Raw genomic sequence first — 26,357 nt, 5'->3', positions numbered from 1 at the left:
AAGCAAAAGAAAATAACAAGGTTTTCTCTAAGTTACATAATATGAAGACTCTATTATCTCAGACTTGTCCTATTTGAATATCTAATTCCTTCCTTCTTAAACCATCTCCTAATCCCCGCAACACCTAATAAAGACCTCTAGCTCAATTAGGAATAGGTTAGTGTGATAGTAAGTGGCAAATATGTTTGATCGACCCCCAGCTTCCATGTGTGTTATATTGAGATTGTAAGGTAAAGTGTGCCAATCTGCATTAATCGGAGTAGCAAAAAACAGTGGAAAAATCGAGTGATTTTTGTCTTGACATTTATGTGAGGACCTACTTAAGGACGCTATTTCGAATTTTCAGAAACGAACCTGTTAGGCATTTCATAGTATTACTCATAGTATATATATTTGTATCATAGATGATTGATTATTATGCATATATATATATATATTAGCTTAGGGTTTTGACTTGGTTGTTCTTATTCATTTGCTAGTGAGATGTATAGATAGTTGAGACATGAATGAGGAAACAATAGTTTTATTTCTTAGTCGTTGTAGTATAGATGAAGTTTGTGAGTACCTTCACTGGAAAAATCTCACGAGGCTATAGCTCGTCCACTAGGGAATTCCTAGTGGTTTAAGGCCTTATTGCATATGGTAAATGCAATTGCACTCAGCGAAACGAGAGTAGTTAGAACTCCATTTTTGGTCACTTATTCTAATTTCTCATATTGGCTTGAAGACAAGCAAAATGCTGTTTGGGGGTGGTTTGATAAGAGCCCAAAACTGTAGTTTTAACCCCTTAACAATCGTACTTTTAGACCAATTATGTGAATAATAAGTAAGAGTTAATACTGATTACGTGTTTTTGTGCATTTCAGGCTTCAAAGTCCATTATGTGCAGAAATGTGCCACTTTAGCGAGATAACAGAGCAAAGGTTAGTTGCTAAGAAGTTCTGTGATAAAGGCCGAGATTCAAGGAGACAGAGCCTTTGTAAAGCCCGGTCAAGAGCTGAAAAGTCAAAGTCCACGTGGGCAGAAACTGTACACAAAGTTAGCAGAACTTCCGAAGACCATATCTTTGAACTCAGACCTCGGAATTGGGCCTACCTTATGTCAAAACGACCGGCTCGGAAGGAGCTTTCCAATGGTCCAAGCCTTGACCCAATCAGAGGAGCAGAAGTAGACGAAACATCTGTCGAAGCCAACTGCAGCTGAAGAGCCCTTTCTGGACTGAAATAATTGGGTTTTGGGCCCGATTTTCCGGCCCAAAATATGGTTCCAAGCCCATGCACGATTTTTGGATCTGAATGTATAAAAACAAAAGCTTAGCTCTTTGTTAATAGTAGATAGTAGTAGATAATTAGACCTAGATTAAGGATTAGATTAGTAGCCTCCATTAATTAATTCTAGATCTAGTTTTTCAATAGATTAATTAAGTTAGTTCCATTTTCAATTCTTGTTTTAGATTAAGTTCTTGAATCATTGTTCTTGATAGATTAGATAAATAAAGTAGTTATTATTCTATTTCGTTTTTGTCATTTACATTATAGATCTAATTTCAATTCTAGTTCATTTCCATTACTTAATTAGTTTTAATTCTTGTTGATTATCATTTCGTAGTTTAAGTAGATTGAAACATTGTTAGTTAATTTAGTTAAGTTAGAAGTTTAACATGATGTTTAGTTATAATGCAATGGAAAATGATGGTTTGATGAATCAAGGCTAAAACCTCCATTAGAGGAGTTGATGAAGCTTTGATGAAAACTTAGTTGTGTAGTGTAGAAATGTTGTAGCATCTATTCCACTCTAGAAGGTCGTGATTCGCCATGAGAATGGGTGGACGACCTCACATGCTAGTTAGTTTGTGGTAGAAATGTCACGAACACTAGGGATTAGAACTCGAAATTCTTGTCGTAAGAACATAAGAATTGAGATACAACAATCTATGCTAGGTTATTAAGTTGGATTCGAGGTGGATTCAAATCCCCTCTAATCCTTTATCTAGATTCAAAAACCATCGTATTTCCGTAGCTTTCGTAGTCAAATTTCAATATATTGTTATTTAAATTATCGCGTATTTTTAGTATAATTCCCCTCGTAAATCTCTCATAGACTTTAGTAAGAGTAATAGATCTTACAAAACAACCAGTGCAAAGAACTAGGAGTGGAATGAATCTTCTATTCCAACTCTGTTCAATTGATTTGAGAGTAGAATAAACTTGATAAACACATTTCGGAAATCGTAGTTTTACTTGCGTTTAGAGTTCATCACTTTATTTCGTAGGTAAAACACTCACTTTTTACGTTTATCAAATGGCGCCGCTACCGGGGATCGAACCCGGGTCACCCGCATGACAGGCGGGAATACTCACCACTATACTACAACGACATAGTATATCATAGACTTTAGTGTTGTTTTGAGGTATGACTTGTTACTGTGGAATGTATCTATAAACATTACCCAGAAGGTGAGTTTTGTGTCAGTAGATCACAATGTATATCCTTCTTTATCTATCTATAGAAGTATTACTACCGACTTAGCCAAAAAAAAAGGTCAGTTGGGTTTTGGAGGTTCATTAAAAAGATATTCTAGAGTAGGAATGAAATTTCCTATAGGGAATCACGGTTATTCTTGTCTTGACAGTGTTTAAGAAAGGCGTGAATAATGATTCAAGTTTTGACCTTTGTTTTCAGTTGTATAGCAAGGACCAAGTGGACCGAAGAAAATGTGGAAGGTCCGGGGCTAAGTTTATGTGGGAAATGCATGGAATAAAAACTTAGAATATCATAGTAGATTTAACCCGATTAGGCTATAAAACAAGTTAGAAGAGCCTTGGTTAATTCCGAATATTAGGCGATTTAGGTGATGATGTCGTTGTTGTTACGTAATCGATTAATCGGTTGTGGAAAGTATCCGACATAGTCATCTCAACCATTGTTTTTCCTCCTACATAGTTTCCACTTGAGTCGGTGTGAATTGGGTTAATTTGATGTTTACTACGACAACACATTTTGCTGCTTTCTGACATGGTCTCCTTGTAACACTGTAACAGTACACAGGTTAGTCGGGGGATAACTTCACTAGGAAGCACAAGAAAAGGCTGGATTATTCAACAATCCTCAGTTACTGATCTATGCACTACAAACAGAAAGAATTGAACTCACAGAGTGACTATTAGTTGATAGAGGAGGTGAGGAATTATCCATCTCGCTATCAGTTGATAAATAGCCCGGGCGACTTGTGAACACACGTCTGAACAAAAGAAATGTTTGGACGTCACTTGGAGTGTCGTCCCTAGTGGCTTCCCTCGACTCCATGTTTTCTTGATCTACGACTCGCTCACACTGAGTGTTTTGTCTTCGACTAATCTTGTTCTCCTTTAATAATATATTACTTGCGAAATTTAGTCTCATCTTGATTAAACGGTATTGTTAATTCCATATTATAATCTGTTATCATTAACTAAATGTTATTGTAGATTATAAATTGGCAAAAGAAAATCATTCACCCTTTTTATCTATATAACAAAATAGGGTGGTGTCGGACCAACCACACCTCTCCCTAACCTTTGGATTAATTTTATGACATGGAGAATCTAAAAGATGATAGGGTGTGTGCAACTTTGTTAAGTCACTCCATAACCATTTGGTCAACAAAGGCTACATGGGCTGGGCTTTTAACATTGGGCCCTTTACACTTTGTGAATGGACACTATAACTATTTGGGATGGGCCTTTTATGTTAGGCCTTTTTACACCTTTTGGGCTTTTTAAGTTGGTGGACTTGGGCTGGGTTTTTGCAGCGTATATCACGTCGTCGCATCGGGGAAGCGGATCTTGGCGTCGAGGCGCCAGCCAGCGTATTTTTGTCTTCGTCGAGGGGTGGATCTTGGCGTCCCGGCGGGCCGAAGATCGATATCATGCCGCGGCACGGATACTAGTGATAAAAAAAGAAACGTTTTTTTTTTTTTTTGCATTTTATTTATTATTCAACAACAGCCACGTGTCTAGAGATTGGTGTGAGATCTGTCTTCCAGTGGACGATTATGCCCTCACGCGCATGAAAGCAGGAGAGATTGATCGGGACTCATTCCGGATTAACACTTGTTCTCAAATTCAAAAAATGTATTTCGAACCTCTCAAATCTCACTCTCATTTCACCTTCTTTACTTCATACTTGAAAATTTCATACCGGAAATATCAGAACAAGGAGTACAATTTGGTTGAGTAGAAGAAGTTTTTGTTGAGCAGTTTTCTGATGATGAGTATGAATGTGATTTCGATAACCAAAAGGTTTTTTCTTTTTTCACTATATACTTATATTGTAGTACCTGAATTTTATTGCTATTTAGTACAATTAGTTTAATTTGAGCTATGAGAACTTTAGTGTTGTGTTACAATGTGAGAATGTGACTTATAGTGTAGCGGAACTTATGGTCTGCAAGTAGTATTTTGTTATGAAATTATTAAAGTGTAGGCGTTTCTGATACTAGAATTATGATTTTGGCGTCAGGGTCGTCCTCCGTGGCTAACATTGATGAATGGAAATGGAAACTTAGTTTGCTATCAAGTAGCGAACAAGACCAAGAGATAATTAGTAGATATAAAAGAGATAGAAGGGATTATGAGCAGATTTCTAATCTTGTTAAAAAAGGATGGGACTTTACAGGTTAGGGAAATGATTTGTGGCACTTTTTCTTATTTGGTAGTGTTTTTGAAATTGAGTTCTGATGTGCTGTTTATGTTTAAGTGAGCTTTATGGAAAAGTTGTGGTTGCAAGCAAGGTCCCTCTTCCTAACTACAGACCCGATCTTGATGATAAGCGGCCTCAAAGAGAGGTAATAACTCTCTCTCTCTCTCTCTCTCTCTCTCTCCCTGTAGCTGTAAGGTTGATTAAATTACAAAGCTCTATTTGCACAGGTGGTTCTCCCTCTTAGCTTGCAAAGGACAGTTGAAGGTCTCCTTCAGGAACACCTTGATAGAATGCAATTAAGTTCTGGAAAAATCAATGACAATTCAGGTGATCCTAGGGTTGTTGATCAGATTGAAGATTTAAACCCAGACGAGAATCCAGACTCATTTCTTGACAGGTCGGTCATGGAAAAGGTTCTTCAACGTCAAAGTTCTCGAATGCGCAATTTCCAGAGATCATGGCAGGTAATAATTACTTTCTCTGTTGCTGATGCAGTACGCTGTGCAATTATTGTTGAAATTAATCCCACATTGGGAGTCTAAAGCCTAGCCAATCAATATATAAATCATGGGGCCGCTTCACTCATCACCAATTGGTTTTGAGTTGGATGCCCATCTTTAATTATTATGACTACAATTTGGTTGGTGGTAAACATTTCATCACAGTAACACTTCTATCTGCCCACACGCTATTTGTTGGGGGAGTTTATATTGAAAGAAATTGTATACTTTGATGATTGATCCTTCTGTGGGGATCTCTTGTAAATGTCATAATGTGATCATTTGTCTTTACAAACAAATGTTCAGAGTTCAGGTTTGATGATATACGAGCTATTTGTATATTTCGCGTCAGTTTAACATTCTTTATTCTTCCTCTATAAATGGCCCTGCTTTTCTGATGAATGGAAAAAAGGGTTGGGCACTTAAAAGAACACATATTGTTGGTCCTCACACATAATGCCATTAAGTTGCATGGATTTTCTTGTAGTTTGGTGTGGAGATTACTTAAAAGAATACATATTGAAATTATTTAGGGTTTTTCTTCTGGGTTATTGATTTTATATAGCGCTAAATTTGATAATTTTTTTAATTCCCAGGAATCGCCCGAGGGAAATAGGATGCTGGACTTTAGGAAATCACGTCCTGCATACTCAGAGAAGGATAGGCTACTCTCAGCTATTGCTCGAAATCAGGTTTTACTTTCGTGCTGATGCCCTTCCTAGAAGATTTCAGTCGAGTATGATGAGTATTGTTTGGTTGATAATTCCAAGTTGTGTACATGCGTAGTCATGTGCATAAACGATTTAGATCGTTTTTCTAGTGGTGCTGGAGCATATGCTGTTAAAATATTAAAGGCTAGAGTACTCCATATTATCAAGGGGTACAGGTAATTAGACACAAAAGCCCCTCTTGAGTTAGGGATTTTCCCTTTTGTTGTGTTTTTTCGTTTCGTTTTCTGGAGATTCTTCCTTCATTTTGTACTGTGCTTACGAAAATAAGTTGGGAAAGAACGAAATACATCAACAATAAACAACCACCTCATACTTTGACTTTTTTTTTTTCTCCTTGTAATGACTCATTGCGACATTAATGGATTAAGAGTTTGACTGGGATTTGTCACTTGAGCTGTAGCTTTTAAGAAAGTTACTTTCTGGCTTGAGCTCATTTATGGTTCCTTCTGTATGGTTCCAACTTATGATAAACTTGGATCCAGTTTATGTATGTATATAAGACAGTCTTTTTCATAGTAAGCTTCAGTTTGGAAAGCTGTGCCTGTAATATTGTTAAATCTTGTAAATGCAAATGTGATCCTGGAACTATTTATAAAACAACATTTTGGCTTGCAAATGTAAAAACTATTTTGTTATAAATTTTTATTGCTATTATCTTTTGTGTTAATGTATTTGTAACAAAACCTTTTTGGTAATTTGCAAAGGTAAAATTTTGTCCATCTCACATCCCCCACAGCTCCGGGAACATGTCACAAATTTTTTCTGTGTGTTGGTATTGCATTAATAATTTAATAATAAAAAAAAGGAGTAAAGCTCAGATTTAACCTTTAAGTATGCAAATTGGATAAGCATCGACAGATTCTCTCATCTGTCTACTATTTGTCTTTTCACATATGCTCATGGAAGTGGAAGCTATTGATATTTCCAAACCAGTTAGGTAAAAATTTGGACATATTTCCAACAGGCTGTTTTTGCACGCGTTATATCCGGTTTGTGAATTTTCTATTGGTGTTACCAATTGTTATTTTTTTTTATATGACAGGTCATTGTGATCTCTGGAGAGACTGGATGTGGCAAAACCACTCAGCTTCCTCAGTATTTATTAGAGTCTGAGATAGAATCTGGTCGTGGAGCATTTCGTAGCATCATCTGTACACAGCCTCGACGAATATCTGCTATGGCTGTTGCAGAAAGAGGAGAGCCTCTTGGTGATTCTGTAAGCTCTTTCTCTCTCTCTATCCTAGGCGAAACAAAAGAGGAGGAAGCAGTGAGAAGGGAAAACGAATGGCAAACCGAGTTGCAGGGTAAAGATTTCAAGGACAAAAACACCAATAGATTCCTCTCAAAATGTTGGCTGGAGCTGCACAAGTTTTCTTGCCCGCTCCAGCAGATAACCAGACAATGTACATGGTGAAAGAAGGTCAAATATCCAGTGGTTTAGTGCTGTCAAGTTCCCTTTTAGAGAAAGGGCGAGAAGACAGTGGATATCAATCCATATCGGAGTACATTGGCGTTCTCAGCAAAAGTGGCGATCCATTAATTGCCAACCAGAGTTTGGGGAACTTCAGATTTCTTGGTACAAGTTCTGATGTCAACCGAGGTAAGGGTCCAAGGGAAGCATTTATTGTCGAAAGAGATAATACTTCATCAAACATTGAATTGAGACTTGGGCAACCTTGTCAGCAAAGTTATAATGTGGAAGGTTCAGTTGTATCAACTTTGCAGCCACAGCCATTTGTTATGTACAGCAACAGCCCAAAGCCATTACTACAGGACCCCGTTTTTCATAATGGTGAATACTTGAAGAAGAATTTCAGTTGTTGACATTCTGATTTGATTATTTCATAAGTTGTTTCTACGAAATTTCCCTGATTATTTTGTATTTTTTCCTTTTGTGCAGTGGGAAGTCCCATGTTAAAGGAGGAGTCGAGGCAAAATCTTGGGGGTCTTCTTCCTTCAAACACGTCAATTTCTCATAGAGGGATCCAAAGCAAGTCCAACGTTCGGCATCTTGCCCCTCGAGATTCGGCAAAAGTAGAAAAATTGAAGGGTGACATGGTTAAGAGATCACATACATATCTTCCGCAATTTAGTACCCTACCTGAAAGGGATGTGCTGTCTCAGACTAGTAAGAATAGGATCAATTATAGTGAGACTTTTATGTTTAGGGCGCCACATGGTGTATATAGTGGTACCATCGGCCCCTCGGAATATTGTAGTAACAGAAAAGATGGAACAGAGGAAAAACAACTTAACAACATTATACTGGGTCATTTCAATCACGCGGATAGATGTAAAAGGGTTCAGGACACCGCTGATAATTGCTACTATGGCACAGAGAGAGGCAATTCCCTCTTTAATAATAACCAGATGGCTGGTCCTAGTCCAAGTGTTGGATTCACAAGTGATAGCCGTCTATCTAGTGCTTCAACTGTGAAAGGAAAGCAATCTTCTTATTGGTGTCACTCAGCGGCGATTCTGCATGATGCATCTGATCTCAGACACTCACATGGAAAAACCTCTTTCCTTCAAAACAACAATCATTTTGATCACGGTCTTCTAAGATCCTTCAATTCTTCAACTTTAACTGCTGCACCAGGTTTGCCTTTGTCAGAAGCATCGACGGGCTTCACTTCAACAAACTCAGTCGGTAGACCAAGTTTGACACATATGTTGTCCAACAATGAGAGTGTTGATATAAGCCCTCATTTCCTGGATGAGAATTTAAGGTTGCTTGCCTTGAGGTATGCATTAGATCCGTCTAAGCAGAAGCATCCAATCACTTCCGCTGAAATGGAGCAACAGCAAGGGAGACTATACTCTCTCAACAGAATTGCAGCAAAGGGGCACTACTTTAGGTTCTTTAGCAGCTGAAGAACCAGAGGAGGGACCCTACAATAACATTAACAATGGTGCTCTAGAGATCGCTGTTAAGCCGCTGCAGACATGCTCTAATCATTACGTGGATGGTAATTATGAGAAGTTGGGAGGTGTGACAGGTAACACAGTTACTGTACAGTACCTCGCTGTCAACTTTGTATTATAATGGGAACAATCTCCTTCATTACTGTAACTGTTTGGCTGATCTCTCAATGCAGGTACAAAAAACTGGTGCAATTTCTCGACTCCCTCTCGTGGAATTTCGGTAGAACCTGACGTTGCATATCCACTTTCTCATGAACCTCTTACTGATAAACAGTCTTTGGCAAGGTTAGTTTTCAGAAATATTCAATAACGTCAATAAAGTCTCATCCAGAATATATTTGGAAATTCAAGTCGATTGAGATAATATATTTCACAGTATGCAATATGATAAATAAAACAAAATGCCAAATTCTCATGAAATTCTGGAACTGTAATTTTGACAGAAACTTAGGACTTAAATGTTTTTAATATGATCAAGGTTGATATATTACGTCTGGAATTCTTTTTTGATATATTTTCAGGAAAGAAACAAGTTAGTACCTGTGTGGAAGTGAAATGCTTTGTGGTATTCATCTCTTTTAAGTGTATACTATTTGTTTTCAGAAGTTTTTATTGGTGCTCTAGCCTTGGGGCTTCTGGCCCGGCGTTTTGTCTTTTTGGTCTTTTTGTGTCGAGCCTCTGGTTCACCTCTCGTCCTCTCATGTAGGTCAGCACCTTATAATAGGCCTATAGGTGCCAACACAGTTAGGTAGGATGTATTAGAGCATCCTGATGCGAGTCCATCCTCCTCTCTGTGTATCCTTTCTCTTAGAATATTAATTCTAAAAAAAAAAAAAGTGGAAGCAGAAAAAGCTCAATAAGGGCAAACATACTGACTTTTTGAAGTTCCTTAACAAGCAAGAAACAATTATCAAGCCTTTCACTGCCACTGCCACTGCACCACTCAAATTTTTAAAAGGACAACTATGCGAAGTTACGCACCACTCACTGTTTATAGTTGTCTTGATTGAACTGTTTGGCTGATCTTATTGTTGTATATGCCATGAAGCCCCTTGATAATTTATGCACAAGAAATACATTAATAGACAGCGTAACAGAGTTCGTATCTTATTAGATCATGAAGGGTGTTTATGTCTTATATTGATTTTATTGGTTTTTTGACTTTTTGTTTTTATCGAAAGAATATAATTTTTCATTCATTATAGAAAGAACTACAACACATCCAAGATTAGGGTTTGTAGGATTCTGCATGGACACTAAGACACACTACTTGTCATTACCACCCCACCTTGTTCATCCTTAGCAAGGCAACGTGTTCAGGAAAATAATTTTCATTAATCGAAAAAAATATATAAAAATGTTTTAAGAAAAAAAGAAGCATTTCGTGATGTACTGGATCGATATTGTGTTTTGATATCTTATCTCAAGTTGCGAAACCGCTCCCCATCACTCTGTAGTCTGTGTTGCTATTTTTTGTAGTCCAAGTGACTCAGTATTTGCACCCTTCACATTGTTCTATTGATATTTCAGCCTTGGAAGAACCGAGAACAACATTGTGATATCTGGCGAGCATGATGTATGCGGTCAGAGAGAACCAAGCTCATTCTTCCCTGGAAAGTGCTCCTCTGCGGTTAAAGCCTCAAAGACTGTTCCTTCAATATTTGACAATGGTCGTTTGGTACACGAGGACAAATCAAGTACGTTAAATCAATCTGAGAACTTGAACAGGAAAATCCCTGTGCAAAATGGCTGTCATACTTCTCAGTGGAGAGATGTCCCAAGCAAACATATTAGGGTTGGTAGCTGTACTAATGTCGAGAAGCCAACTAAGGTACTTGATGCCAGCAATGTTAATGTTCAAGTTGTAGAAATTGCTGTGAAGAGATTTGATGGAACTCACAAGGCTGAGTCTTTGAAAGAGCAGCAGATGTCAAATGCATATTCAAGCTGTTCTGCACCTGCTGTCACTGAGATAACAGTTGAGGTTAATACTGCGGGTTCCTGTACTATTGATGCTGGGACTGATAGGTTTGTGAATGATCATGTAGTTGATGAGGGTTCTGGCATTGAAAGATGCTGGTCAACTGATGATGAAGCACTGAGACCATCAGTGCTTGTCACACACTCCATTTATCCAAAGGTGGCAGATCCTCATCCTGTTTACCCATTCGATCATCGCGTGGCCTTGTAGACAATCATAGGCTTCAAAGCCCCCTTGGTCGGAAGAACGTACAAAAACGACTTCCTACAGGGGATTTGGGGTATGAAAGCATCCTCGAGGTGCAACTAACAATACTTACTATTTAGACACATCTAAACAATATTACAGCTGTCTCGTTGGATCAGGGTAATTCACCCCAAAAAACTATAAGACCAACCTTGGCCCTAACAGGCTTATGTGTTTTAAGGCTTTCTAATGGCGTACCAAAAATCAAAAAGGAAGAAGAAGATGAAGAAGAAAAGAAGAAGAAAAGACATCAAATAAAAGTACAATAGAAAAATAAAATAATGATATAATATAAACTATTTTGGCATCTATACACAAGAATACATAAGTAATAGTAGCTTTGTAGAGAGAGAAAGAGGCTAACAAATGGTATATCATGAGATAGCTTCAGACTTTTAGTGCACCAATACCATAATGATCATTCCACATCTTCTGCATATTCCGAGCAACCATCTTCTCGGTAATGAGTTCTATTGGGGCAATATCTGGTGGGAATTGAAATCCCCACACAGACCAAATAGGTATATTGCACACATCAATTTTGTCCAACTTTTCGATAAGTTGTGTCGTCTGAAACAGAAAAAATGCAAAGTTAGTTAATTCAAGTATATTTGCTTCAATACAAAATAGTATTTATGGGCTGTGTACATTTGCTTCATTTTCAGTTCAAAAGTGTTAAGGGAGTATATCTAATGGAAATAACAGGATCTATCATTAATATTCAAGCATTCATACAGATTATCAAGCTAAACTTTTTCTTTCTTTTCCTACATCTAATGTTCAACGATATCTCTCTCATCCTATATTGTAATTATCATTTTTCGCCTCAAGATTTTGGAAAAAATAAAAATAAATAATAATTACGACTACTACTTTGTTCACAATCTTGTCATATATATCTAGTCCGTGCCTAAGATTACTCTCTCTCTCTCTGTCTAATAAAATAAATTGAAATCTTACAATCATTTTGGTTTGGTTATAGTCGCAATTCAAGATAATGTGTTGAAAATGCCATATGCAAAGAAAAAGATTGTTGGAGAGTAATTTCATGAACACATCAAGGGGTTTGGACTACGCCTAAGATTACATTCTCTCTCTCTCTCGTTATCCCAAAAAAAAACATTCACCTTGATTTTCGTCGCATTTCAAGGTAAAATGTTGAAATTGTCTCTCGACCTAATATGAATAAATATTCGCGTATGTTACGTTCGAATCAGACTCTTTACCTGATCGCAAATAAAGCTTTATTCCAAATATGTTGGCCTTCTAAAAAAAATGGGCATGCATACCATTGAGTGAGCAAGGAGATCTATCACATATATAATAACTAACCAAACTAAGCCAAATATTTCATAGAAATAGGACTAGATTCACCAAGAGAAATGACATCCTAAAAGTACATAAACAACATATCAGTGCGGTCGAAGAAAATTGTTGGAGACCAACTTCTTCAACAAACACATCAATGGTTATTAGTTCGTGCCTGATATATATTACCTAATATCTCTCTATCTCTCTCAAATAAAATAAAATAAAATAAATCTTCTAATCACCTTGATCGTAGGTCGCAATTCAAGGTAATGTGTTGAAAATGTAATTCAACCTGAGATGAATAGATAATTGCAAACAAAAAGTATAAATACCTCATATTTGTACACAGGTTGAATTGACATTTTGTAGAAAAATACAGGTATCATTTTTTCTAGAAATCAAAACTCTGATCCGTTTGTTTACATAGAAACTAGACTTCAAACTCTTTCCAACGGTATAGAGTACGGGCACGACATATGCCACTTAGTTTAGCGACATGTGTTATTTTTCAAATATAACATGTTTACCGTTCTAATTCAAATTTGAGTATCGTTTAAAATTGACGCTTTATAGAAAAAACATGTATCTTTTTTTTTTCCCAAATCAAAATTTTGATCCATTTTTTTGAAATAGAAAGTAGACTTCAAAATCTTTCCAAAGGTATATAGCACGATGCATGACACTAAGTATAAAGGCATATGTGAGTTTTCAATATGAGGTGTTGACTCGTTCTATCTCATATTTTGTGTGAAGTTTGAAATTGACATTTTGTAGAAAAATACATGTATCGTTTTTTCTAGAAATCAAAACTTTGATCCGTTTGTTTACATAGAAACTAGACTTCAAGTTCTTTCCAACGGTATATGGCACGAAGTATGCCACTTAGTTTAGTGACATATGTTATTTTTCAAATATAACGTGTTTACCATTCCAATTCAAATTCGAGTACCATTTAAAATTGACGTTTCGTAGAAAAACACATGTATCATTTTCGAACACACCGAGGCTCGAATATATCTGAATTTGAGAATCATCCTTATTACTTCGTACATATTAGTTTAAGAGTTTAGTTTAATGGAGCACCAATTATTCCTTTGTTCTAACTTCACTTGTTCACCATCTTCCTTGACAACATTCCCTGCCAACTTCTTCGTCCCTCACACAAACAAGAAGACTTTTTTCTATGTGAAAGCATCCAAAAAGCAATCAAAGAAGACCCTTTCACGGATTCTAACAACTGAAGCTGCTGTTCAAGGTATTGAAAGGAGAGCTCTTTTTGCAAGGTCGACTCGCCTTTGGCCCAAGTCGGTTTTAGAAGCTTTGACTGGAGCTATAACTAACAATCAATGGGAATCTGCTCTTAAGGTATATTAGCCTCATTTCGTTCCAAGCTTTTAACTTTATTCATGTTCTTCATATTTGTTTTGCCTCTTTTAGATTTTTGAACTACTACGTAAGCAAGATTGGTACGTACCAAGATGTCAAACATACACAAAACTTTTTGTTATGCTTGGGAAATGTAAGCAGCCTGGATATGCAAGTTTGCTTTATGAGAAAATGGTGGCCGAGGGGCTCAAGCCTTCTATTGATGTTTACACTTCCCTTGTCAGTGTTTATGGTCTAAGTGGTCACTTTCAGGAGGCTTTTGGTATAGTGGATGATATGAAGTCTGTTACTGATTGCAAGCCGGATATTTACACATATTCGATCCTCATTAATTGTCTTTGTTCTAAATTTCACGCTTTGATCCGATTGAGCTGGTAATTTTCGACGATATGTCATATCTGGGTATCGAGTGTAGCATTGTGACCTATAATACCTTGATTGATGGATATGGTAAAGCTTGAGATGTTTAAAACAGATGGAGAAATTACTTTCGATGATATGACAAAGAACAATAAATGCCTACCGATGTTTACACAATGAACTCCTTCTTATGGGCTTATGGGAATGTTGGAGAGATCAAGGAGATGGAGAGGTGGTATGAGAAGTTTCAACTCATGGAAGTCCAAATGACATAAAAGACGTTTAATATCTTGATCGGATCATATGGGAAAGCACGATGCATGACAAAATGGAGAAAGTTATCGATTTTATGAAGAAAAGATTTTGCTCTCTAACAACTATAACTTTCAATATTCTTATTGAGATGTTTGGGAGGGTAGGCAACATTGTGAAAATGGAATATTACTTCGGATGATGAAGTACAAAGGAGTAAAACCTAATTGCATACCTCTTGCTCTCTTGTTAATTTTTATAGTAAAGCCGAAACTATACAATATCGCCTTGATTTTGAGGCAAGTGGAGAACTCGATGTAGTTTTGGATGCCCCTTTTTCAATTGTGTCATCGGTGCATATGGCCAAGTAGGGGAGTTGCAAAGGATGGAGGAGATGTTTGTCGAGATGAAGCGGAGGAAATGCATGCCCGATAACATCACCTTTGCTACTATGATCCAAGCCTACACCGCTTTCGGGTATGACTAAGTCACTCAACAGGTTGGAGACCGGTTTGCTCAATAGAAAAGAGAACTTCGTGTATGTTGTGTAATTTTTTTTTTTTTACTGAGCTTGCAACTAGCTCGTAGAAGTCACTTAAAAATTTCATTGATGTCACATCTGCTTTATCTATATATATATATATATATATATATGTATGCACTTTGGCTTGTGATTATCCTGCCGTCCATGCTTTACGTGATCATTTGAAATAACTGAGAGAAAAAAAGTCATGTTTCTTAGTGAGAGAAGCTCTGTCTTTCTCTCATTAGAAATAATTTAGATATTACCCATTAGGTTCCTTATTTGGTACTTAGTCTAAGGTCATCAACACCTTATCTCTTGCTTGCCATAAAAAACTTTTACTTTATTTCGTAAAATCGAGAGGAAGAACTACTTCTTTGCTCAATTTCAAGATCAAATGTTGTCATTCTTCGTTGTTAATCGAACCTTTGTTCCATGGGATTTCTTGGGAGGGAATCCTAATGCTAATCCTCAAGAGAAAGTTGTCGATTTAGTTGAAGCTGAAGTGGCACCTTCAGGAACAAGATCATACGCCAATGTCACCAAGCAAAAATTTGGTCGTAATGTCGATGTCAGATCTCCCTACCCCTGGATGATATGCCATGGTGAATACCCAACTATTTGCTTGCTAGAAGAGGAAGTCGATAAAGGTCTTGATTATTGTAAGTTTTCTCTAGTGGGAAGGCTTGATATGACCAACACAAAGATTGAAAATTTAAGAACAAGCTTGAAAGAGCTGTGGAAATGAAAAGGTGCAATAAAAGCTACACCTTTAGGTTCTTGGATTTATCATGTTCAGGTTTGCATTGGAAGATGATTACAGAAAAAGTTTGGGAATAAGGTTCATGGTTGGTAGAAAAGCAAGTGCTAAGGTTGAGCAAGTGGTCACGAAACTTCTCTCGAGAAGCAAAGCGCAAATCATCACACCGCCTATTTGGATTAGATTTCCAGGCTTGGGACTGGAATATTGGGAGGTTAAGAACCTCGTGGCAATGGGGAAGGCTTTGGGTAGACCCCTATATGTTGATGAGACTACAACAGCAAGAGACCTAGGTTTCTTTGCTAGTGTAATGATCGATGTAAACTTGTCAAAACCAATTCCGGATAAAATTTGGGTAGAGTCGAAAAAGCATTCCATAGTGTTTTGGCAAAAGGTGGAAACAGTGAAGCCTCCAAATTCTGTAGGCATTGTAAAGGAGTTGGGCATTTGGTGGCAGAATGCAAATTCCTTAAGCAAGATCTTGCAGCTGCAGAGAAGAAAAACACTGAGGAGCAAACAAAGCAAGGAGAAAACCTTTCTAAAAATCAAAATAAAAAGCGCAAAAAGAAGAACAAAAATGCAGTGATTGAGTTAGACAAAGAGAATGTCTCTAATGAAGTAGATGCCAGCAAGCAAGCTGAAGTGCATGGTGAAGCTGTTAGTGGAGTTATGCATAATGTAGCTGAGGTGTCCAATGTCGAGCCTCGACAAATGGTAGAAGAAAATGAGCAAATCCCACCTGTGGAGGCAATCCTAGTGACTGAAACCCAACTGGTAACTGAGTATGATGAAGTACATGCAATTGAAGATGATACACTACAAAGGAATGGAGAATTCACTAGTATTGGTGATGCTTTGGTCCAAAATATTGTAGTGAGTAGCCCATCAAATCCAGCAAGTCATACTCCTGTTCGGAATAACTTTGAATTACTGGATCAAGATGAACCACCTGATTCTGATGCCATTGCCGCTGTTGAAGATAGAGTTCCTGATTCACCAACACAGGAACAAGTCATCAGTGAAGCTGCACAAATTAGTTAGAAATGACCTGTGCAAGATGATGTTTTGAGAACTCCTAAGACGTTTGCACGGGTTGGCAGAGGGAAGAACAAGAAGTACGCTTCTGGTCAACAATCTTCTACCAAGTCCCCAACACTCCCAATGAAAGTCATTTATTGGAATGAGGGGTTTTAGGAAACTGAATGCAGCAGAAAGGTGCAGAGATCTAGTAACAGCTTTCAATCCTGATATTGTTTTGGCGATAGAGCCTACGATAAAGCCTGATATAGTATTAGTTAGTTATTTAGCTAATTCTTATTTTGACTGTAATTTTTTCCATAACGACTCTGTTGAAAAGTTGGGTAATGTATGGATACTATGGAGAAAAGGACTTCAAGTAGACTTGCTTGAAGTCCCAAATCTGCAAATTTCTGTCAAGGTTGAGGGTAATGTCATTCACACCGCCGCATGCTCATTGCCTCCACAGGGAAAGAAGAAACCTTTGGTCTGATTGTAGAGTTTATCACCACCAATTGAACCATGGCTGGTCATTGGTGATTTTAACATTGTAATGCGACAAGAGGAGAAGAAGGGTTGGTTACCACCTATTAGGATTGCAATGAGGGAATTTTATGAGGCAAGAATAAATCGTGTGAACAAAGCAGAATATCCTTACTCGGGCCTTAAATATACCTGGACCAACAAGCAGCAAGGCGTCAATAGGGTCTTGGGCAAGTTGGGTATGGCTTTCTTTAACTCGGCATGGGAGTCGAAATACACTGGGTGGAAGTATAGAGTTGCAAGTTGGCTTGGGTCTGATCATGCTCCTCTTTTGGGAGCTAATATGGTTGTTCCAAAGCCTAGAAACGTTCCTTTTAGATTCAATAAAGTATGGTCCAAACATGAAGGGTTCCTAGCTCTGGTTAAGCATAGTTGGGAACAGGAAGTGATTGGCACACCAATTCATAGAGTAGCACTGAAGCTCAAGCAAGTTAAGTTCGATCTTAAAGCATGGAATTACAATGTGTTTGGTAATGGGATTATTAACAAAGTAGTCTCCAAAGAGCAGAGTGGGTTTATTCAAGGTAGAAATTCTCAAGCAAGTATTGGTTTGTCTTCTAAAATGTTCAATGAGCTAAAGATGAAAAGAAAAGGGGGTAATGTGGCTGTCAAGGCTGATATCTCCCAAGCCTATGATACCCTAAGCTGGGACTTTTTATTTGATGTTCTGAACAGCTTTGGATTTTCTAGTAAGTGGATAAATTGGATCAGAGCACTACTCAGCTCTGCAAAAATCTCTGTCCTTGTTAATGGTGGCCCTTGCGAGTTCTTTTCTGTTGGAAGAGGTCTCCGCCCCCTGTCTCCACTATTGCTTGCATTGGCAGAAGATGTGTTGAGCAGAGAGTTTAACTAAACCTTTGGTGGAGGTCAAAGGGTTTCCAGGTCCATCTCATTTACTATTTGTAGATGAGGTCATAATTTTTTGCAAAGGTACTTTAAAAGGGGTGAGGCATCTAACTCGGTTACTAGCTAGATATGAACCAGCGTCTGGTCAAGTGGTGAACAAAGCGAAGAGTAAGATCTTTATTGGTGGTATGAGTCTTGCCAAAATTCCTACAATTCAACAACCACTAGATATGCAACTGGCCAACTGGGTACAATGCCTGAAAAGTACTTAGGCGTTCTCTTGGTACAAGGGAGAGCAACGAAAGAGATAGTGGGTTTACTGTTGGGTAAAATAAAAGGTAGAATTTCAAGCTGGAAAGGGAAAATGTTGTCATTCCAAGGGAGGGTGGTACTTGTTGAATCTATATTGTCAAGCATCCCACTTTACAATATGTCAATTGGCCAACTAGTCTCATTAAGGAGTGTGAAGCAGTTATGAGAAATTTTCTATGGACCGAGAGGGAATCCAGCAAACTCGAAGAAGATCACAATAGCATGGGACAAGTGCTGCAAACCCACAAAGGAAACTCGGGTTGAGAAGACTCCAAGAAGTGAACAAGGCTTTATTAATGAAGCTGGCCTGGCATATTTCAAAAGAAGACCAATCAAAAAAAATATTTCAAAAGAAGATGATGATTTTGCAAAGTTTATGAGATGTAAATATTTGACAAGGGATGGTAATGTAATTAAATATATACTCGGCCAGGACATCAATTTGGCCAGGTATTAAGTGGGCTTTGGAAGAGATTAATTGCAGATATCAGTGAAAGATTGAAAATGGTGAAAAGATAGACATTTGGCGGCATAATTGGGCAAGTAACTCTTGGTCGCGAAAGAAGTCATGGCTTTGGTGATGATACTTTGAAGGGTTGCAGGTCTAAGTTAGCTCAGATCATTGTTAATGGTGATTGGAAAATGCCTACTGAAGTGCAACAGGTTTTGGATCAAGCAAATGTTGCTCGGCTCCCACCCTGCTACCCCAGTGAACTTGATGAGTTGATACAGACTCCAGACATAAGGGGTAAGTTCTCTGTCGCATCAGCTTTTGAACAGATTAGAGAAAAAGAGACTCAAGTTGGATGGGATACATTGGTCTGGAATGCTAGTATACACCCTAGTACTTCTGCCACGGCATGGAAATCATTTAATAATTGTGCAAAGAACCGACACTAGCATTAGAAAGAAGGGTGTTCATCTAGCCTCTAAATGTTGTTGTGGGATGTAAAGAGGAAGAAGACACGGATCACATTTTATGGCATTGTCGGTTTGCTAAGAATTTATGGAGTTGGAATGCAGAACTTTATGGGCTTGAAGACAACTTTCAAAATGCACTGGAAGCAAGGGCTAAGACAATGGGCAGGAGTCCTCTCATTAGAAAGCTATGGGATGCATGTATTGTTAATTCCATGGTTATACTATGGAAGCACCGAAACATGGTAGTCTATGACAACAAGGCGCCTGACAATGCAACCTGCAAGAGGATGGTTAGAAACAAGATACAAATGGCTTTTAGACTCTCTAAAAGCAATAGCTATCATGTCAGAGATGATACCATTCTTAGCAACTGGGGTCTGCCCGCAAGAACTCAATCTGCTATAGGAGTATTAAGCTGCTACTGGGACTTACCTGAACAAGGTGTTGTAAAGATAAATGTTGACTGGGCTTCTAGGGGTAATCCTGGGTCTTCGGGGATTGGTGCTAGTTTCATAAATTATTTGGGTAAATTTTTGGCGATTATATGCATAAACTTGGGGATCCAGACCAACTACATAGCGGAAGTTACAGCTATTCTAGAAAGTGTGGAGCACGCAATTGAACAAGGGTGGCTGGCGCTTACGATTGAGAGTGATTCTGTTGCTGTTGCTGCAGTGCACGCCTATGGGAAAAACAACTTACCATGGGAGCTACTGTCTAGGTGGAACAAATGCAAAGAGAAGTTGCAAGCCATTTGGATGACAACAAACTACAGAGAACTAAACTTCAGAAATGAAAAAGCCGCTAAGTTTGGAGCAAATCGGATAACAATGAACATGTTAGTTGTAATAGGAAAACCTATATGGGTGAACAGATGGGAGATACCCTATCTGACCTATTATAGGTTTACTGACAGGTAGCATAGTGTTGTTTTGAGGTCTGACTTGTTACTGTGGAATGTATCTATAAACATTACCCAGAAGGTGAGTTTTGTGTCAGTAGATCACAATGTATATCCTTCTTTATCTATCTATAAGTATTTATCTTGCCGACTTAGCCAAAAAAAAAAGTCAGTTGGGTTTTGGAGGTTCATTAAAAAGATATTCTAGAGTAGGAATGAAATTTCCTATAGAGGGAATGCAGTTGTTACTGTACCGTGTTTAAGAAGCTGTGAATAATGATTCAAGTTTTGGACTGTTTTCCAGATTGTATAGCAAGGACCAAGTGGACGAAGAAAATGTGGAAGGTCTGGGGGCGAAGTTTATGTGGGAAATGCATGGAATAAAAACTTAGAATATCATAGTAGATTTAACCTGATTAGGCTATAAAACAAGTTAGAAGAGCCTTAGTTGGTCTGAATATTAGCTGATTTAGGTGATGATGTCGTTGTTGTTCTGTGTCAGTGTCGGTTGTGGAAAGTATCCGACATAGTCATCTCAACCATTGTTTTTCCTCCTACATAGTTTCCACTTGAGTCGGTGTGAATTGGGTTAATTTGATGTTTACTACGACAACACATTTTGCTGCTTTCTGACATGGTCTCCTTGTAACACTGTAACAGTACACAGGTTAGTCGGGGGATAACTTCACTAGGAAGCACAAGAAAAGGCTGGATTATTCAACAATCCTCAGTTACTGATCTATGCACTACAAACAGAAAGAATTGAACTCACAGCGTGACTATTAGTTGATAGAGGAGGTGAGGAATTATCCATCTCGCTATCAGTTGATAAATAGCCCGGGCGACTTGTGAACACACGTCTGAACAAAAGAAATGTTTGGACGTCACTTGGAGTGTCGTCCCTAGTGGCTTCCCTCGACTCCATGTTTTCTTGATCTACGACTCGCTCACACTGAGTGTTTTGTCTTCGACTAATCTTGTTCTCCTTTAATAATATATTACTTGCGAAATTTAGTCTCATCTTGATTAAACGGTATTGTTAATTCCATATTATAACTGTTATCATTAACTAAATGTTATTGTAGATTATAAATTGGCAAAAGAAAATCATTCAGCCCCTTTTATCTATATAACAAAATAGGGTGGTGTCGGACCAACCACACCTCTCCCTAACCTTTGGATTAATTTTATGACATGGAGAATCTAAAAGATGATAGGGTGTGTGCAACTTTGTTAAGTCACTCCATAACCATTTGGTCAACAAAGGCTACATGGGCTGGGCTTTTAACATTGGGCCCTTTACACTTTGTGAATGGACACTATAACTATTTGGGATGGGCCTTTTATGTTAGGCCTTTTTACACCTTTTGGGCTTTTTAAGTTGGTGGACTTGGGCTGGGTTTTGCAGCGTATGCATGCCCGTCTGGGGGAAGCGGATGCTTGCGTCGATAATGCAAAGCCGTATTTGTGCCGTCTGAGGGTGGATCGCGTCCGGCGTCCGGCGAAGCGGCGTATCTATGCCGCACGGCACGGATACTAGTGATAAAAAAAGAAACGTTTTTTTTTTTTTTTCCTTTTTATTTATTATTCAACAACAGCCACGTGTCTAGAGATTGGTGTGAGATCTGTCTTCCAGTGGACGATTATGCCCTCACGCGCATGAAAGCAGGAGAGATTGATCGGGACTCATTCCGGATTAACACTTGTTCTCAAATTCAAAAAATGTATTTCGAACCTCTCAAATCTCACTCTCATTTCACCTTCTTTACTTCATACTTGAAAATTTCATACCTGAAATATCAGAACAAGGAGTACAATTTGGTTGAGTAGAAGAAGTTTTTGTTGAGCAGTTTTCTGATGATGAGTATGAATGTGATTTCGATAACCAAAAGGTTTTTTCTTTTTTCACTATATACTTATATTGTAGTACCTGAATTTTATTGCTATTTAGTACAATTAGTTTAATTTGAGCTATGAGAACTTTAGTGTTGTGTTACAATGTGAGAATGTGACTTATAGTGTAGCGGAACTTATGGTCTGCAAGTAGTATTTTGTTATGAAATTATTAAAGTGTAGGCGTTTCTGATACTAGAATTATGATTTTGGCGTCAGGGGTCGTCCTCCGTGGCTAACATTGATGAATGGAAATGGAAACTTAGTTTGCTATCAAGTAGCGAACAAGACCAAGAGATAATTAGTAGATATAAAAGAGATAGAAGGGATTATGAGCAGATTTCTAATCTTGTTAAAAGGATGGGACTTTACAGGTTAGGGAAATGATTTGTGGCACTTTTTCTTATTTGGTAGTGTTTTTGAAATTGAGTTCTGATGTGCTGTTTATGTTTAAGTGAGCTTTATGGAAAAGTTGTGGTTGCAAGCAAGGTCCCTCTTCCTAACTACAGACCCGATCTTGATGATAAGCGGCCTCAAAGAGAGGTAATAACTCTCTCTCTCTCTCTCTCTCTCTCTCTCCCTGTAGCTGTAAGGTTGATTAAATTACAAAGCTCTATTTGCACAGGTGGTTCTCCCTCTTAGCTTGCAAAGGACAGTTGAAGGTCTCCTTCAGGAACACCTTGATAGAATGCAATTAAGTTCTGGAAAAATCAATGACAATTCAGGTGATCCTAGGGTTGTTGATCAGATTGAAGATTTAAACCCAGGCGAGAATCCAGACTCATTTCTTGACAGGTCGGTCATGGAAAAGGTTCTTCAACGTCAAAGTTCTCGAATCGCTAATTTCCAGAGATCATGGCAGGTAATAATTACTTTCTCTGTTGCTGATGCAGTACGCTGTGCAATTATTGTTGAAATTAATCCCACATTGGGAGTCTAAAGCCTAGCCAATCAATATATAAATCATGGGGCCGCTTCACTCATCACCAATTGGTTTTGAGTTGGATGCCCATCTTTAATTATTATGACTACAATTTGGTTGGTGGTAAACATTTCATCACAGTAACACTTCTATCTGCCCACACGCTATTTGTTGGGGGAGTTTATATTGAAAGAAATTGTATACTTTGATGATTGATCCTTCTGTGGGGATCTCTTGTAAATGTCATAATGTGATCATTTGTCTTTACAAACAAATGTTCAGAGTTCAGGTTTGATGATATACGAGCTATTTGTATATTTCGCGTCAGTTTAACATTCTTTATTCTTCCTCTATAAATGGCCCTGCTTTTCTGATGAATGGAAAAAAGGGTTGGGCACTTAAAAGAACACATATTGTTGGTCCTCACACATAATGCCATTAAGTTGCATGGATTTTCTTGTAGTTTGGTGTGGAGATTACTTAAAAGAATACATATTGAAATTATTTAGGGTTTTTCTTCTGGGTTATTGATTTTATATAGCGCTAAATTTGATAATTTTTTTAATTCCCAGGAATCGCCCGAGGGAAATAGGATGCTGGACTTTAGGAAATCACGTCCTGCATACTCAGAGAAGGATAGGCTACTCTCAGCTATTGCTCGAAATCAGGTTTTACTTTCGTGCTGATGCCCTTCCTAGAAGATTTCAGTCGAGTATGATGAGTATTGTTTGGTTGATAATTCCAAGTTGTGTACATGGCGTAGTCATGTGCATAAACGATTTAGATCGTTTTTCTAGTGGTGCTGGAGCATATGCTGTTAAAATATTAAAGGCTAGAGTACTCCATATTATCAAGGGGTACAGGTAATTAGACACAAAAGCCCCTCTTGAGTTAGGGATTTTCCCTTTTGTTGTGTTTTTTCGTTTCGTTTTCTGGAGATTCTTCCTTCATTTTGTACTGTGCTTACGAAAATAAGTTGGGAAAGAACGAAATACATCAACAATAAACAACCACCTCATACTTTGACTTTTTTTTTTCTCCTTGTAATGACTCATTGCGACATTAATGGATTAAGAGTTTGACTGGGATTTGTCACTTGAGCTGTAGCTTTTAAGAAAGTTACTTTCTGGCTTGAGCTCATTTATGGTTCCTTCTGTATGGTTCCAACTTATGATAAACTTGGATCCAGTTTATGTATGTATATAAGACAGTCTTTTTCATAGTAAGCTTCAGTTTGGAAAGCTGTGCCTGTAATATTGTTAAATCTTGTAAATGCAAATGTGATCCTGGAACTATTTATAAAACAACATTTTGGCTTGCAAATGTAAAAACTATTTTGTTATAAACTTTTATTGCTATTATCTTTTGTGTTAATGTATTTGTAACAAAACCTTTTTGGTAATTTGCAAAGGTAAAATTTTTTCCATCTCACATCCCCCACAGCTCCGGGAACATGTCACAAATTTTTTCGTGTGTTGGTATTGCATTAATAATTTAATAATAAAAAAAAGAGTAAAGCTCAGATTTAACCTTTAAGTATTCTGCAAATTGGATAAGCATCGACAGATTCTCTCATCTGTCTACTATTTGTCTTTTTCACATATGCTCATGGAAGTGGAAGCTATTGATATTTCCAAACCAGTTAGGTAAAATTTGGACATATTTCCAACAGGCTGTTTTTTGCACGTTATATCCGGTTTGTGAATTTTCTATTGGTGTTACCAATTGTTATTTTTTTTTATATGACAGGTCATTGTGATCTCTGGAGAGACTGGATGTGGCAAAACCACTCAGCTTCCTCAGTATGTATTAGAGTCTGAGATAGAATCTGGTCGTGGAGCATTTCGTAGCATCATCTGTACACAGCCTCAACGAATATCTGCTATGGCTGTTGCAGAAAGAGTTTCTACAGAAAGAGGAGAGCCTCTTGGTGATTCTGTAAGCTCTTTCTCTCTCTCTATCCTAGGCGAAACAAAAGAGGAGGAAGCAGTGAGAAGGGAAAAGGAATGGCAAACCGAGTTGCAGGGTAAAGATTTCAAGGACAAAAACACCAATAGATTCCTCTCAAAATGTTGGCTGGAGCTGCACAAGTTTTCTTGCCCGCTCCAGCAGATAACCAGACAATGTACATGGTGAAAGAAGGTCAAATATCCAGTGGTTTAGTGCTGTCAAGTTCCCTTTTAGAGAAAGGGCGAGAAGACAGTGGATATCAATCCATATCGGAGTACATTGGCGTTCTCAGCAAAAGTGGCGATCCATTAATTGCCAACCAGAGTTTGGGGAACTTCAGATTTCTTGGTACAAGTTCTGATGTCAACCGAGGTAAGGGTCCAAGGGACGCATTTATTGTCGAAAGAGATAATACTTCATCAAACATTGAATTGAGACTTGGGCAACCTTGTCAGCAAAGTTATAATGTGGAAGGTTCAGTTGTATCAACTTTGCAGCCACAGCCATTTGTTATGTACAGCAACAGCCCAAAGCCATTACTACAGGACCCCGTTTTTCATAATGGTGAATACTTGAAGAAGAATTTCAGTTGTTGACATTCTGATTTGATTATTTCATAAGTTGTTTCTACAAAATTTCCCTGATTATTTTGTATTTTTTCCTTTTGTGCAGTGGGAAGTCCCATGTTAAAGGAGGAGTCGAGGCAAAATCTTGGGGGTCTTCTTCCTTCAAACACGTCAATTTCTCATAGAGGGATCCAAAGCAAGTCCAACGTTCGGCATCTTGCCCCTCGAGATTCGGCAAAAGTAGAAAAATTGAAGGGTGACATGGTTAAGAGATCACATACATATCTTCCATAATTTAGTACCCCTACCTGAAAGGGATGTGCTGTCTCAGACTAGTAAGAATAGGATCAATTATAGTGAGACTTTTATGTTTAGGGCCACATGGTGTATATAGTGGTACCATCGCCCCTCGAATATTGTAGTAACAGAAAAGATGGAACAGAGGAAAAACAACTTAACAACATTATACTGGGTCATTTCAATCACGCGGAGAGATGTAAAAGGGTTCAGGACACCGCTGATAATTGCTACTATGGCACAGAGAGAGGCAATTCCCTCTTTAATAATAACCAGATGGCTGGTCCTAGTCCAAGTGTTGGATTCACAAGTGATAGCCGTCTATCTAGTGCTTCAACTGTGAAAGGAAAGCAATCTTCTTATTGGTGTCACTCAGCGGCGATTCTGCATGATGCATCTGATCTCAGACGCTCACATGGAAAAACCTCTTTCCTTCAAAACAACAATCATTTTGATCACGGTCTTCTAAGATCCTTCAATTCTTCAACTTTAACTGCTGCACCAGGTTTGCCTTTGTCAGAAGCATCGACGGGC

General features: G+C 38.1%; 5 protein-coding genes, 1 non-coding gene and 1 pseudogene across 6 annotated transcripts; 6 read left to right on the top strand and 1 right to left on the bottom strand.

Moving 5' to 3' along the window:
• Positions 1–2,305: 2,305 nt before the first annotated feature.
• On the bottom strand, positions 2,306–2,377 carry TRNAD-GUC (transfer RNA aspartic acid (anticodon GUC)). The gene has a single exon. It is a non-coding gene; the product is annotated as a tRNA-Asp (tRNA).
• Positions 2,378–4,642: 2,265 nt separating this feature from the next.
• Positions 4,643–8,184, top strand: LOC147473073 (DExH-box ATP-dependent RNA helicase DExH3-like). The gene is made up of 5 exons (XM_086587849.1): positions 4,643–4,825; positions 4,908–5,144; positions 5,777–5,872; positions 6,954–7,703; positions 7,812–8,184. Exons 1-4 carry the CDS (start codon positions 4,718–4,720, stop codon positions 7,323–7,325), a joined length of 813 nt encoding a protein of 270 aa, XP_086443975.1. The 5' UTR covers positions 4,643–4,717; the 3' UTR covers positions 7,326–7,703; positions 7,812–8,184.
• Positions 7,823–11,181, top strand: LOC147473072 (uncharacterized). Its single transcript, XM_086587851.1, has 4 exons — positions 7,823–8,557; positions 8,667–8,910; positions 9,010–9,121; positions 10,367–11,181. The coding sequence occupies exons 1-4, from the start codon at positions 7,823–7,825 to the stop codon at positions 11,025–11,027; spliced, it is 1,752 nt and encodes a 583-aa protein (XP_086443977.1). The 3' UTR covers positions 11,028–11,181.
• Positions 11,182–13,448: 2,267 nt separating this feature from the next.
• On the top strand, positions 13,449–14,859 carry LOC147473071 (pentatricopeptide repeat-containing protein At3g53170 pseudogene; annotated as a pseudogene).
• Positions 14,860–16,010: 1,151 nt separating this feature from the next.
• On the top strand, positions 16,011–20,972 carry LOC147473070 (uncharacterized). The gene is made up of 2 exons (XM_086587853.1): positions 16,011–16,883; positions 20,856–20,972. The coding sequence occupies exon 1, from the start codon at positions 16,325–16,327 to the stop codon at positions 16,694–16,696; it is 372 nt and encodes a 123-aa protein (XP_086443979.1). The 5' UTR covers positions 16,011–16,324; the 3' UTR covers positions 16,697–16,883; positions 20,856–20,972.
• A 959-nt stretch (positions 20,973–21,931) lies between these two features.
• On the top strand, positions 21,932–23,028 carry LOC147473069 (DExH-box ATP-dependent RNA helicase DExH3-like). Its single transcript, XM_086587850.1, has 4 exons — positions 21,932–22,087; positions 22,308–22,462; positions 22,544–22,631; positions 22,714–23,028. Exons 2-4 carry the CDS (start codon positions 22,449–22,451, stop codon positions 23,026–23,028), a joined length of 417 nt encoding a protein of 138 aa, XP_086443976.1. The 5' UTR covers positions 21,932–22,087; positions 22,308–22,448.
• A 557-nt stretch (positions 23,029–23,585) lies between these two features.
• LOC147473068 (DExH-box ATP-dependent RNA helicase DExH3-like) lies at positions 23,586–25,803 on the top strand. The gene is made up of 3 exons (XM_086587854.1): positions 23,586–23,678; positions 24,760–25,524; positions 25,633–25,803. Exons 1-2 carry the CDS (start codon positions 23,604–23,606, stop codon positions 25,144–25,146), a joined length of 462 nt encoding a protein of 153 aa, XP_086443980.1. The 5' UTR covers positions 23,586–23,603; the 3' UTR covers positions 25,147–25,524; positions 25,633–25,803.
• The last annotated feature ends 554 nt before the right edge of the window (positions 25,804–26,357 follow it).

The sequence above is a fragment of the Coptis chinensis genome, unplaced genomic scaffold, assembly GCF_015680905.1.
Source record: "Coptis chinensis isolate HL-2020 unplaced genomic scaffold, ASM1568090v1 utg4901_pilon_pilon, whole genome shotgun sequence".
Lineage (NCBI taxonomy): Eukaryota > Viridiplantae > Streptophyta > Magnoliopsida > Ranunculales > Ranunculaceae > Coptis > Coptis chinensis.
The sequence above is the reverse complement of the archived record's forward strand: the minus strand, read 5'-3'. Positions and strand labels throughout refer to the sequence as shown.